This window comes from Giraffa tippelskirchi, chromosome 2, assembly GCF_054371585.1.
Source record: "Giraffa tippelskirchi isolate mGirTip1 chromosome 2, T2T-mGirTip1v1.2.pri, whole genome shotgun sequence".
Classification (NCBI taxonomy): domain Eukaryota; kingdom Metazoa; phylum Chordata; class Mammalia; order Artiodactyla; family Giraffidae; genus Giraffa; species Giraffa tippelskirchi.
This window is the reverse complement of record NC_137276.1, coordinates 86,533,999-86,547,964: the sequence shown is the minus strand read 5'-3', so window position 1 is coordinate 86,547,964 and position 13,966 is coordinate 86,533,999. Positions and strand designations below refer to the sequence as shown.

At 49.2% G+C, this 13,966-nt stretch overlaps 1 protein-coding gene across 1 annotated transcript; it reads left to right on the top strand.

Annotated features, from left to right (window-relative positions):
- Nucleotides 1-5,968: 5,968 nt before the first annotated feature.
- On the top strand, nt 5,969-9,456 carry ZIC1 (Zic family zinc finger 1). The gene is made up of 3 exons (XM_081573688.1): nt 5,969-6,950; nt 8,384-8,547; nt 9,259-9,456. Exons 1-3 carry the CDS (start codon nt 5,969-5,971, stop codon nt 9,454-9,456), a joined length of 1,344 nt encoding a protein of 447 aa, XP_081429814.1.
- The last annotated feature ends 4,510 nt before the right edge of the window (nt 9,457-13,966 follow it).

Sequence of the window (13,966 nt, the reverse complement as noted above, 5' to 3'; positions counted from 1 at the left end):
CGAGCCCTCCCTTTAAGAGGCTTGGGTCACTTCTACCCCAGTCCTGGCACTCCTTTGTGCATTATAAACCCAAAGGCATGCAAACAAATGTTTCAGAGGCTGGACTTCAGGCAGGCAACTGGGACCGACCTTAAGCTGCTCCTGTAGCAGCTCCATCACCGGCCTGTGCACGGAACCTGGGTAAATATCTTCTCCTTTGGTTCAAACTCTAACCCCACTTAGCAAGCCAGTCACCTCGCTGAAGGAGGGGTAAGAGAATCTAAGAGCTGTCCCTGGGCCCCTGGACCTCAGATTCTTGCCAACCCAGGGATCTAAAAGCCCTGAAAATTCTCAACTTGGTTTCCCCCAAATGGTTGTTCTTGACTTGTCTCCTCACCCCAGCCCTGGGCACTGGGAATCACCAGCCGGGAGCACAACCTGGAAACTTATTAGAATCTGCCATCCTTCCCTTGAGAAAAGGAAAAGGTGCCAATGAGCATCGGTAATTCATCGTGTTAGGGGAGAGCCACGAAAGTGGGGCCAGTGGATACAGGCAAAAAGTATCATTTTTCTTTGCGGAGGAATACCAAGACTGCACGTTGTGGGGTCGCCCTAGCAGGTTCAGGCCTGCGCAAGGTCAGAGGTCGTCTTCAGCCTGCTTCCCAAGCCAGCGACCTCAGTCCCCGAGCCTTCCCCGCTGCTCCACACTGATTACCCCGCAGGCGCGCCGGCAAAGGGATGCCCGCCTCTCTCGGCCACAGCTCAGTCAGCGGGGCAGGTGCAGAGCGGGGGGCGAGGCGGGGTGGGGTGGAGGTGCCTGCAGGCTGCCTAGGAGCGTCTCGGCTAAAGGCAAAACGGCTCCCGGCCTCTGCCCGCGGTCTGCGGTCGCCAGCTGCACCCGACACCTCCCGGGCTCCCCTTCGTCGGGCCCTCAGGCTCCAGGAAGTTGGGCTGCGAGGCTGAGTTGTGCGACGGCCTTGGCTCATTCTTCTGTTCCCTAGAGGGAAAAGCTAGGGTTCCTCCGGCTGGGAGCTGAAGTCTGGGCGACCTCCGTATGCCCAGAATAGAATCTGCGTTAGTGGGTCCCTTAAAGGACCAGCCTGGACATTGAATCGTCCCTTTGAATCGCCCCCCCGCCCCCGCCTCCAAGCTGCCGGCGGCTAAAGTGGAAGGGTACGTGGTGCCTCTTCGCCGGTCGCTCTGAGGCCATTGCTGTCGGAAAAGGGGTAGAAATATGACCTTGAAATCCAAAGGGAGTTTCCTGTAGACGGTGCAGGCCAAGTTGCGGCCCTTCCAACGCCCCTTCTCCATTCCTAAGACCTCGCTGGCTCCCAGCTGTCCCCACGGACTATTCATCAACTCCAAACTTTCCTATTAAACCTTTGGGACAGTTCTAGATTTCTTTCACAGTCTGATTCTGTTCCCGCCCTACTTGTCCCTAATTTCTAGGGCCTTCAGATGTCTAGGGTAGTGCCGAGAACCCCAGATAGCTGCGGCCTTCTCCCTTGGGAGCTAGTCGTAGACCTGGTTCGCATCCGGGAGAAAGAAAGCCAAGTCCCCATTCCACGGGCGGCCGCGCTCAGAGAGTGGATCGCAGCGGTCAGCGTCCCGAGGCAAGACCAGACCGCACGAGGGCGAGGTTGCGGGCCCCGCAGATGACCCAGCCGGCATCTCTCGGCAAGTTGGGGCGGAGAGGCACCATCATCTTGCAGCCAGCCGGCCTAACTCGGCTCCTTTGACCCCGGAGAGGGGAAGCCGAGTCCTTCCGCGCTGTCCTGGGTTGGGATTGGGGGCAGAACAGAGAAGCTGCCTACAGGGACCCCCCTTCCCGCGCAGGCCTGGGGGCGAGGGAAGCTCAGGGCCATGACTCCCCTTCTGGTGCCAACGGTGGGGCACCCAGGCGATTTACAGAGAGGGGAGGGAAGGCGGGCAGGCAACGAGCTGCTCTTGGTCCGAGTGCCAGTGGGAGCCCCATTCGTCCTTGCCCACCCCCCTCTGAGAAGAAGGGATGGACTCATCCCCAGCGTAGCCTCTCCACGTAAGGGCCCCCTCCTCCCCTCAATGTCAGTGGGGTGGGGCCTATACCCACAGTTGGGGGGCTAAGGAGGGGGGGATGGGGAAAAATATCTAGCTGGGCCTTTTACCCCAGAGGGGTTTGGGTGCCAGTGGCCGAGATAAGGGTGCGTTCTACCCCGCGGCTGGGGGTACAGGTCCGGTCAGCTTGCCCCCCGGACTCACGCACTTACCCCGCTCCACCTGTTGCCGGGATCGCCTCATTTCTGCACATCACTTTGGGGTGGCTGAGAGGGGACCACAGAACCCTCCAAGCCTCTCTTTTGTGGTTCCAGCGAGGCGGTCATCTTTCATTTCTCCTTTTCCAGCTTTCGGGGAGCAGTTAGGGAATGTATGATGAAGCAGAAATGAGCCGTCAGGATGATATTTTAATGGCTTATATGTCACGTTGGTGCATGTGGCTTTGAACTGGAGCTGCTTGCGTTTCCTGCAGAGAGCGCCGCAAATCCCACTTGATAACTTCTACAACCCACAACTTTTTTTTTTTTCTCACATTCACTCTTACTCTGTATATTTGGACGCGTTTCCTAAAAATACCCTCTTGTCAACGTCCCCCTTGGATATTCCACGGACTGGAGAGGAGAGGACTGACTTTTCTTTTTTGAAGAATTATTTTCCCTCTCCCCCTCCTCCCAACTGCTACACTTCTCTCCTCAGTTCCCCTCCCTTGTTTTTTCTTTTTTTTGAAAGGCAGGCGAGGTGGGTTCAATATTTGTTCTCCCTGGTGAAAGCAGTAGAGCCTCTAGAGAAAACTTCACGTTGCAGATAAGATTTTTATGACTACCGTGAGGCAGGATCCAAATTCCCCTTACAGGAAACAGAAAAGACTCTGAGTGGCTCCGCTATATCTTTTTTGAACGAAGTGTATGGCAGTTAAAAAACAAACAAACAAACCCTCAATCCCTTTGCCTCCATTCCCCATCCCAGTTCTACTCAAAGTTGGCAGGGAATTCGGGGGCTGCTGCACTCAGACTTGTTGCTGGGGACTGATCATTTGATTTTTTTTTTCTTTCTTTCTCAAATTTCTGTTTCCCAGCACAACAAGCTCAAATGCTCAGCCAGCTTCCCTCAGACACCAGGAAATCATCCCAACTAACAGAAGTCTAGTTTTGAGGAGGGAAAACCCAGGAAAAGAGCAGCTCAGCTCACCAACCCCAAGCGGGAGTCTAGTTGGTGAAAAGACCAGAAAACCAGAAAGGAGGAGAGGCCGACTCTGACCCTGCCTTCCTCCAGCCAGTGCAGCCTGAGCAAGCGGCTGGGCAAAAATATTCATTTTCATTTTCCTCTTGCCCAGGCACTGGTGAGTTTCCTAACGGGGCCGCCTGTGAAAGGATGAGTTGAGGTCTCTTTGTCTGAGAAAAGAGTTTAGGGCTCTGATTCAGCTGCAAAGAAGCCAAATGAAGTTAGAAACAAAGGGCAAATTGAAGGATTCCGACTCTTGGCTTTTTGTGTTTTCCTTACTAGAAAATAATTAGACCTAATGAATATGCAGACGCTTCTGCTAAACCCTCGGCCCGGGCTGCTGGGTTTTAAACAGAGCTGCGGAGAAATGCAATCTTCATCCCCCAACCCCCCGTATCTGCATGCATTTTTTGAAATGCATAAATGTTGCTCGCCTTAATTGATTGAGTCACAGGGATTTTTCCCCCTGCTTTTAAGTGCCATACTCCTCTACCTTTCAACAATCATTTTAATATATAGTCAATGGCTCTTTGTGGACGGGACAAAAAGCAACTACGCGCAGTTGTTGAATAGACTTTGCGCTGGGCAAAGACAGGTTAATCGAGGGCCGCATCGCGAAAACAAGCGAGTGTTGTATGTTTGCACTGAATCCAAATGTCTGCATTTTCCTAACTAAATCAAAGGGAGTGTTATTTCTTTTTCTGCTCACTCATCTGAAGGTAAGTAAATTTTCTCTGGCGATCAAAAGCCTGGTCGGCAACAAAGACCGCGCCCGCTTTTTCCACCGTCCTGGTGTGGCGAGTTGCGGAATTTCAATAACTGTGACAAGGGTGACTGATTTGTGAACTAGAAAAGGTTTGAATGTCACAAAATTTACATTGGTCCTATCTATCGGCGATTTAAATACCAAAAAACTATTCGGGGATTTCTAGGGAGCTTTGGGCAATCCTGAAGAACAATGGCGCGTTGGGAAATTTACAGTTTTACCTGAATGAAAGGGGCCCGGGTTGGGAACACGAGTGCAGAGGGAGGGGTTAGCGGGAGGGGCAGACAAGGGAGACTAGGGAAAAAGGAAAGAAGAAAAGAATAACACAGGAAAGGAAAAAAGAAAAATCGGCAATAATGTTTTTAATTTGCTTTAAAAAAAAACAAACACAAACTTCAACCAGGAAAGTTAGAGCTCTGATCCACCTGTGCTTTTTTTTTTTTCCCCTGGGGGGAGGGTGGGGCACAAAAAGCCTGATTGATTTAACAACAGTGAGAAAAATCGAGGCAACCGCTCATCCTGAGAAATAACATTTCTTGTGAAGAGAGAGTGGACTGCCTGTGTGCTCCCGCGATCTTAAATTATAAGCAGGAGGGGGACGAAGCAAGAGGGAAGCAAACTTCAAAAGGACCAAATAACAAAAGCCTCCTTTGCTTCCCTTCAAGGCGGGGACAGGGGGAAAGAAAGAAAAGAAAGTTGCTGAATCGGGACATTCTGGAAGTGCCTTAGCTGTGTTTACCAGCCCCATCCCCGCCTCCTGTTCTCGGAGACGCCCGAAGTCGCTAATCGCTCAGCTAAGAGCAGGTTTGCAGAAGGACAAGATAGAGAAAGAGAGAAAGGTGGAGAGGGAGAGGGGTACGGATAAAAAGAGAGAGAGAATGTATATGACCGCGAAAAGGAAAAGAAATCGTGGCAAATTTTTTTTTTCCATGAGAAGAGGGAAAAATTTGGCTAAAAAAAAAAAGTTGCCACTCCTGGCAGCCCTGTTTGTCAAAAGGGGATGTCAAGCGCTTTACAATACCTGGGATTGATGAGGCGGGCGGGCCAATGAACGGCGCGCGGCGCCTCGGCGCGCCCTCCGTTGGCGCGGCGGCTGCGGGCGGGGGGAGTGCCGGCACACCAATGGGCGCCCGCGTCAGCAGCACGTGACGCCTCCCCCTGCTCCCATTCATCAAGGGGGGGACGGTGTCGTCCTTTCAATTCATTTATCTGCAGGAATGATTGCTGCTATCAGTCTCGCGCTCACCGCCCGGCTGAGGAGGTGAAAGTTTCTCCCCAGGAAGATAAACCGCAAAAGACAATATTGTGCATGATTTGCGCCTTTTCTTTGGCTTTTTCTTTCTTTCTTTTTTTCTCCCCCTCCCTTTTTTTTTTTTTTTTTTGCAAAAAGCAGAGGGGGAAAAAGGAGAGTGAAGGAGCGAGGAGGCGAGCCTGAGAGAAAGGAGAGAGAGAGAGAGAGAAAAGAAAGGGCGAGGGGCTAGTGGAGAAGTGAGGAGGGGCGTACGGAGCGAGGCGGAGAGAGAGCGAGCAGTCGCGGCTCCGGCGCTCACATTCCTCTATGCTACAAATCCGGGAGGAAGTTTTTTTGGGGGGCTGAGATGCTCCATGCCTTTCCCCGGGCAGCCTTGACGCGGGGTCCTCTCGGCAGAGACTGAGCGACGAGAAAGTGAGAGCCGGGCAGGCGGGGTCCGCTTGGCGGGCGCCGGAGCCCGCTTTGCTCGCGGCCCGCAGCCGTCCGGCTTCCCTGCGCTTGGCCAGGCGGGCGCCCCGGCGCGCCGCGCCGCTGCCTGCGGGCTAGGACTTCGCGAGGTGGGTCGACTCCTCCTCCCTCCTCTTCTTCTTCCTCCTCTTCCTCCGCCTCCCGTTCCTCCTCCTCCACCACCACCTCCTCCTCCTCCTAATTTTCCCTCCTCGGCGGGCGAGGGTGGGGGGGGCGGGGGAGGCCGGGGCTCGCCCCGAGCAGCCACGATGCTCCTGGACGCAGGCCCCCAGTACCCCGCGATCGGCGTGACCACTTTTGGCGCGTCCCGCCACCACTCGGCGGGCGACGTGGCCGAGCGAGACGTGGGCCTGGGCATCAACCCGTTCGCCGACGGCATGGGTGCCTTCAAGCTCAACCCCAGCTCGCACGAGCTGGCCTCCGCGGGCCAGACAGCCTTCACATCCCAGGCTCCCGGCTACGCGGCTGCGGCGGCCCTGGGACATCACCACCACCCGGGCCACGTCGGCTCCTATTCGAGCGCAGCGTTCAACTCCACGCGGGACTTTCTGTTCCGCAACCGGGGCTTTGGCGAAGCGGCGGCTGCAGCCAGCGCGCAACACAGTCTGTTCGCGGCTTCGGCCGGGAGCTTCGGGGGCCCACACGGCCACACGGACGCCGCGGGCCACCTTCTCTTCCCCGGCCTTCACGAGCAGGCAGCGGGCCATGCATCGCCCAATGTGGTCAACGGGCAGATGAGGCTTGGCTTCTCGGGGGACATGTACCCGCGGCCCGAGCAGTACGGCCAGGTGACCAGTCCGCGTTCAGAGCACTATGCAGCTCCACAGCTGCATGGCTACGGGCCCATGAACGTGAACATGGCCGCTCACCACGGCGCCGGCGCCTTCTTCCGCTACATGCGCCAGCCCATCAAACAGGAGCTCATCTGCAAGTGGATCGAGCCTGAGCAGCTGGCCAACCCCAAAAAGTCGTGCAACAAAACTTTCAGCACCATGCACGAGCTGGTCACGCACGTCACTGTGGAGCACGTCGGCGGACCAGAGCAGAGTAACCACATCTGCTTCTGGGAGGAGTGTCCGCGCGAGGGCAAGCCCTTCAAAGCCAAATACAAACTGGTCAACCACATCCGCGTGCACACGGGAGAGAAGCCCTTTCCCTGCCCCTTCCCTGGCTGCGGCAAGGTCTTCGCCCGTTCTGAGAACTTAAAGATCCACAAAAGGACGCACACAGGTACGGAAACGGCTGTCCTAGACAGCCCTCGGTTCCCTATCCCGGGCCTGGGACTCGCAATTCAAAAATCAGCGGCGGGGGCTCACAAACCCGGCCTCGGTTGGGTCTGGAAGTCAGATTTCAGCAGACAGACAGCGAAAGTGTTCTCTGGGTTTTAGTTTGAGGCTTAAAAGTCTAATAAAGTATAGAGAAGGTTGGAGGAGAAGGATCTGGGCATATAGATTTTTAAATAAGAACTAAAAAAGGCCGGGAGAGCTAAGAGATTAACCGGCTTTGAGGAGCCCTTGGTGCGCGAGAAGCCGGGAGAGGTGGCTGGCTTCCGGCGGCGGTGGAGGCGGAGGCGCCAACCGCTTCAGCTGCAGGCAAATCTAAATGTTTGCTTCCAGCCGACACCCCCTCTCTGCGCACCTTAGTGAGGACTTTGCCAAAGGGAGGAATTGAGGAAACTGGAGGAGATCGGATGAAAGGGCATAGAAACAAAAACAGACAGAAAAGAGGGGGTGGCGGTGGTGAAAGCAAGTCAGTCGGGCCTGTGGAGGCTTTTGGAGGTTTATGCATATTTAAAGAGCCCCGATTTTAATAATGACTTGTTTGTAAATAGATTCGAGGAGTCGGGAGAATCGGCAGAAGGCAGAGGATTCCTTTTTGTCAATTAGATTCTATGAGGATGTTTTCAAAACACCGAATACCTTGAGTTGGCCTTTAAAAATAAAGAGACCAGTCGGGAGCAGTTAAAAGTTCGCGGCGAGCTTAGGGCTGCAATCTGGGTTGGGCAGGCCGTTCTAGGCTTCTTGGGCCAACAAAGCCGGGAATCCGGGCTGCTTCTTGGTTCTGGTGGGCCCGGGTGATTTCTGAGAATCGCGTTTGGAAGTTGGCGTTTAACGCCTGAGTCAGAGAAGAACTTGCAGTGCTGAGCTCTCGGCCCAGATTATCCTATAAAATGTGTGTATAGGAGGTGGGGTGGGGTGGGGGAGGCGACGGCGACGAGGAGGGTGCGGAGCGTTGAGGAGGGGGTAAGGGGAGGAGAGAAGAGCCAAACAGTAGGAGAATCAGCCCGAAATGTGAAAATTAGAAACCGAGAGGTAGGTAGAAGCTTCCCGGAGTCGTCTGTATAGCCCCGGGCCTAAAAACCTGCAGCCAGACCTGCTGCTACTCTGGGATCTAAAAACTACCACCACCAATAATAATAATAATAAAATAGTAAAATCTGGATCTAATTGGATTGAGTTAAAATAGTTCAGATGTTTATAATTCCAACGCAGATACATGATTTCATTAACGACCCGGATTTTGAGCTTGAAAAGTGTTAACCCTGAGCCGCTGCTTTTTTCATTTTTGTCTTTACTTTTAATATTTGTTTAATTTTTTTTTTTTTTAAAGAGCCGCGGAGTTTGTTCTAATCAGACCTCTCTGTTTCTCGCCTTTCGCACCAGGGGAGAAGCCCTTCAAGTGCGAGTTCGAGGGCTGCGACCGACGCTTTGCCAATAGCAGCGATCGCAAGAAGCACATGCACGTGCATACGAGCGACAAGCCCTATCTTTGCAAGATGTGCGACAAGTCCTACACGCACCCCAGCTCGCTGCGCAAACACATGAAGGTAATCGCCGCGCTCTCGCCGCCCGCCTTGGAGCCAGGAGCTCTCGCGGCTCTTCGGCCGGGGTCGGGCGGCGAGTGGCAGCTGGGCGGTGGCAGGAGCCGGCAGAAGCGGAAAGGCCACGATTCCTCTCTGCAGACTGGACAGAAAGGGCGGGGGCTGGAAAAGGGGATGCGGGTACCCAAGGCCCTTCTAAATTTACTGTTTAATAATGAAAGTCAAAAGAAGCCAGCAGAGGCTGCGACTGAAGGGGAGCCAGGACAGTCCCGGCGGGATGATGCTGCCGAAGCTGTGGCCTCGGCGGCTTGGTTGGCAGCGCCTGCACGAAGTTGGGGTCTTGCACGCGGGCCTGAGCGCTGGCTCACCTAACCCTGAGCCAGCAAATTTCAGCGGCTGCTGGGGGGCGTGGTGGGGGGCACCATCCCGGGCTCTGGCCTCACATCCAGCCTCCTGCTTCCCAGATCTCTTCTTTTGTGAGTCGGGGCGGGGGAGAGGGGGCAGGGAGCTATCCTTTCCCGGAGCCGGGTCTCTACAGCCCCAAGGCGGGGCAACCAAGCCCAAGTCCCACGGGTCGGGCCTCCTTGGAGTTCAAGTGGATCTAGGGCTCCGGGGTAGGGGGGTGGGGGGCGGCAGGCAGCGCTCACCCTTCACGCTCCCTAAGCGGCCGCCGCGGCGGCTCTTTATCTCCGTAAAAACGCGACTTTATTCCCGCAGGTCCATGAATCCTCCTCGCAGGGCTCACAACCTTCGCCTGCCGCCAGCTCGGGCTACGAGTCCTCCACGCCGCCCACCATCGTATCTCCCTCCACAGACAACCCGACCACCAGCTCCCTGTCGCCCTCATCCTCCGCGGTCCACCACACAGCCGGCCACAGCGCGCTCTCTTCCAATTTTAACGAATGGTACGTTTAAAATCAGAAACAAAACACCGAACAAAACCCTATTTAAGAGACTGAGCACACACGCGTATACAACATATAACTGAAAGAACCCTGAGCATCAAAACAGCATCCCCACCCCCCTAATCCTGTTTTTTCTAAACCTGCCAGTAAAACCAGGACCGAGTGAGAGAAAGCACCAAACCTTTTACTTTTTTTTTTCTTTTTCTTTTTTGGCAAAGGCTTGGTAGCCAACGGGTGGGAGGGTGGGCGAGGAGAAGGCGGCCGCCTGACCAAACGCCGCCAACCCCGAGGGCCGGTTTCTCCTGGGAATCGGAACAGGCTCTCTGGGATTCGGCCTTTCTTTTTTTTTTTTGGCTTTGCATTCTTGTAAATACAGAATTATTAGCTTAAAACTGTACTGTTGGATTCTGTATATAGTTATATCTCGGTTGGAACGGGCGGGTGGGATCGTGGCGTTGTGGTCTTTGCATTGGGGGAGGGGGGAGGGGCCGGGCGGGAGGGGGAGGGGGAGGGGAAGGGGGGTTGGGAGGCCGAAAGCCAACTGTTTGTACTGAATGGCAAGAATGTTCTAGTAAATGTGTACCAAAATGTGAATTTCTTTGTACGATTACAGTCTCCACGTCGACCTAACAGAATATTATTGGTATTAATGTGCTTTTTTTGTATAAAGTGCAAACATTTCGTCCCAAAGTCTAAGTTACCTTAGTGCAGTAAAATGTTGTTTCACGTCCTGTCAAGAATTCGTATAGTACGAGCCTGGATCTACGTGTCAAACTGTTCCATTTGTTTATGTAAAGTGATATTAAAAAAGATATAAACTATAACTGTCCAGTTGCTTTTGGCAAAAGATACAACCACATAATGTATATAATTCCTAGTTTCCATATTTATCCGCATGTAAAGGGCCGGTTTATTCATGTTACAGCTATTCAATATTTATGGCTAGAAGAACTCGTATGTACACTTTAGTTTCCAGAACTGTTTGGTAACCTTTCGTACCTTATTAAAGATTCTGAAATCTCAGTGATTGTGGTAGGAATTTCTTCTTCACCCCCAGCAACCTGCTGCCTCTTCGATCAGCCTTAGTGGGTCTCGGGAAAAACTCACCAGTCTTCCCTTTCTGTCATCGCAGGTCGTATAAACATGATAAATGAAAGCTACCCTGCTGGCTCTCCGAGAGAGTGTAATTAGTATTTATATCAAAATTTATGAAACAAATTTTCGGCCGCAGTATAATTTAAATGACCTTTGCAGACGTAGAATAACAACCATAAAAATAACAGAAATAGATTGCACAGGCGACATCAATATTAATGTAGGCGAATCGTCAGAAGCTCAGGGGCTGGATCTGCGGCTTTGCAAATGAACTTGCAGCCTAGGGTTCCGCTGTCCCCCAAATTAAATTCCCCTAGCTGAAACCAAGTTGTAGATTTACAATATCATATTTTAAATTGCCGTCTTCAATTAAACCATTTATGGGCATAACTAATTTTCAGGATGTCGATGCATGCTTTTCCAGCCCTGCCTTCTTTGTACAAAAGTAAATGTCCATAAAGCGTTTTACTTATATTTCTTCAAACGTGATGTTAATTTAAATTAATTACCTCCTATGATATGTTATTATTCCTATAATTTTGCTGCTGTTATTCTCCCAAAAATACATCTAGGGAAGAGAATTATTTTATGTAATTTGATTATCTTTCTATCTCTTTTATTTATTTCTCATTTACTTAAGAAATTCGTTCCATTGGCTGGCGTTGATACAGTAAATTTGTAAATGAGGAGACAATATAAAAAATCTAAATTACTTGTGCTTAATGACTGTAGCAGAACGCCTTTTCTCTAAATCAGATTGTCTTTCTTGCAGTTTAGTTTGATAGATTTGCAAGCTATGCTGCTCCCTCGAAGTTAGCTGCGCTGATAGGAACGCAAGCTTCTTTGTCTCTGGTTGTAGCTTGCATGATCGCCCCATTAAGCAGACAGCGTAGCTGGAGATCACAAATCAGGGTCTTGGCTGTAGCTGCAAGGGTGTGGATGGGTCAGAACTCGAAGCAGAAACTGACCTCAATGGAGGCCAGGAGGAACCCAGACTTGGATGTTTAATATACTGTGTGTATTCAGGAAGTCACAGGCCATACTGACTCTGAGAATGAAAGCGAGAGGGAAAAACCCTCAACAGTATAAGAACCCCTTAAAATACTCACATCTGTTCCAAAGTATACCTTCAACCCATTACAAAGTCAAAATGTTAAATTCTCTTAAATTTTGGGGGGCTTGTCTTTTCGTTGCTTGCTCTTTGTATCTGTCACTTTTAGTCAACAAAATTTTATTGGGTAAGAAAGGGATTTGCTACACTTTCTGCAGCACATCAAAAAACTAGAGCTGGTGGTGTTTAACTTAAAAAAAATGTTATTGTGATCTATAAGAGAAGATAACAACCTTTTATGAAAAGAGCGCCACCTTGCAAGGTTTGGTGAGATTTAAGGAAGTTGAACACCTAACCAGGAATTGCTGCTGGTTCTGAAATTTTGTGAGTAGAAGCTGGCCCCCAATGGCTTTGGAGGTTTAAAACTGACTAACAGCATAGTATTTGAAGTGACTCCAAACATTAGGCCCAATAATTAATAAACCTAGAAAGAAGAATAAAAATAGTTCAACTTTCTAGGAAGGAAAAGTAAACACCTCAATAAATAATTCTTTCCTTCAGAGATGAGAATTTCTGGGGGCCTGATGTAATATAATAATAACAGACTTTTGTAACTTTGTTAGGATGTTAACATTTAGGAAGATAGTCAATGAGTGCATTTTTTCTTTGACTATTCCTGAAAGCAGTTTACCTCAAATTTTGAAATATAAATGTCTCATTATTTGTTATACACCTGATACTCTTTTAAACTTTAATGACATAGTATAATAATGAAATATCATACTATGATATATATGAGTTAAATAGGATATTTTTAAGATAAATTTTAGGGATAAATATTTACTTCACAACTACTTAATAGTTTAAAATTTTTTTTTAGACATTGAAGGTCAAATAATTTTTTTAAAAAACCGCAAAACCATTTGAGGAGTACTGTGTGTGTGAATAATCACACTCACCAGAAAGGAATTTTTCTAGTAACAGCCAATATTTATGTCAATTTCTCTTATTCATTCTCTTTTCTAACACCACAAAGAAAAAGTCATTAATGATGTAGGTTGCCTAAAATAATGCTTCATACTTAAATGTAGTCTATTATTTTGCTGGTACCTTTAATGTCTGCTTCTTGAGATGTGTTCTTCATACTTTTCTTCATGGGCTATTAGGTTTTGAAATACATGAATGTGAACAGCAAAATATATTGTTAGACCCTATTTAGCAGGAGCTGAAGATGCTGCAATGGCTGGTTTCTGTGTGTAGTTGTGGATTTTGATTTAGGAAGAAAGTCGTCCTGGTTCATATTTTGACTGTATTGTATTCTGTTACTATCAAATGATAAGAACAGCTAACAAGTTATTAAAAAGTTATATTGTGTCAACAAAAAAATGCCTGAGTACAAGCAATCATATTTGAGAAATGAAGAGAAATGAGTTGTGGTATGTGTGTGTGTACATTTATAGAGTAAGCATGTAAATATACAAGCACCATTTATGTGGGGGCTAAGTAATTTTCAAACATTTCAGGTCCTTTGTTTTCTCCTTCAAAAGCTACCCCCAACTGCTTTAAGCATTTGCAGCTGATGATTTTGATTTTTTAAAGTCAAGCATTCAAGTTAACCTTTAAGAAGCAAACCACCTCCAAAAGAAAGATGTAACCTTTCAATTGCCCCATATGCTTATCATTTTTTTTCTTTTTCCTTTTTTTTTGCTTTAGCTGACAATGAAAATAACACTAACCTTCTTTGCTGATGGGCCTGGCATTTAGATGTTTTTATTTGTTGATGGGGAAGTTTTCTCAGAACTTTTAAAGGCTGGCAACAGAACTAAATTCCCTAAATACCTTACCCAGCCCTGAAACCTTCCTGATGTTCCCTTTTTGAGGTCAAATTGTGATCAGTGTCCTGGAACACTTGTGAATCAGTGCTGGTGGAGTTGGTACCTGAGCATATTGCTTTTCAAGGAAGCAGCGTGGGGAAGGCCATGGTCCTTAAAGAGCTTCAATTTATGATGGGTTGGGGAGGAACTCACTATATGTGGTTTGGCAAAATCAAAATGAAGGCACTGAGCCTGTGCCTTTGATTATTGGTGAGCTAGGTATGATGTCAGCAGATTCCCAACTCACATTTCTTTCTTTTTTCCAACTCAAAATACTAATTACAAATTTATCTTCTCCTGTCTAGGTATAGAGTTCTCCTTGTTCCTAGCATTAAATGTAGTTCTTAGAACTATGTGTTCATATAAGGAAAACAAAGTCTTTGTTGTTTTCTTAAAATTTGCCACAGTTGATATCACTCTCTGGTTTTAGAATTCTTGAAAATAGAGTGGCAATGGAAAGATTTATGTCATATATGCCAGGCAAACCACTAAAGGTTCAT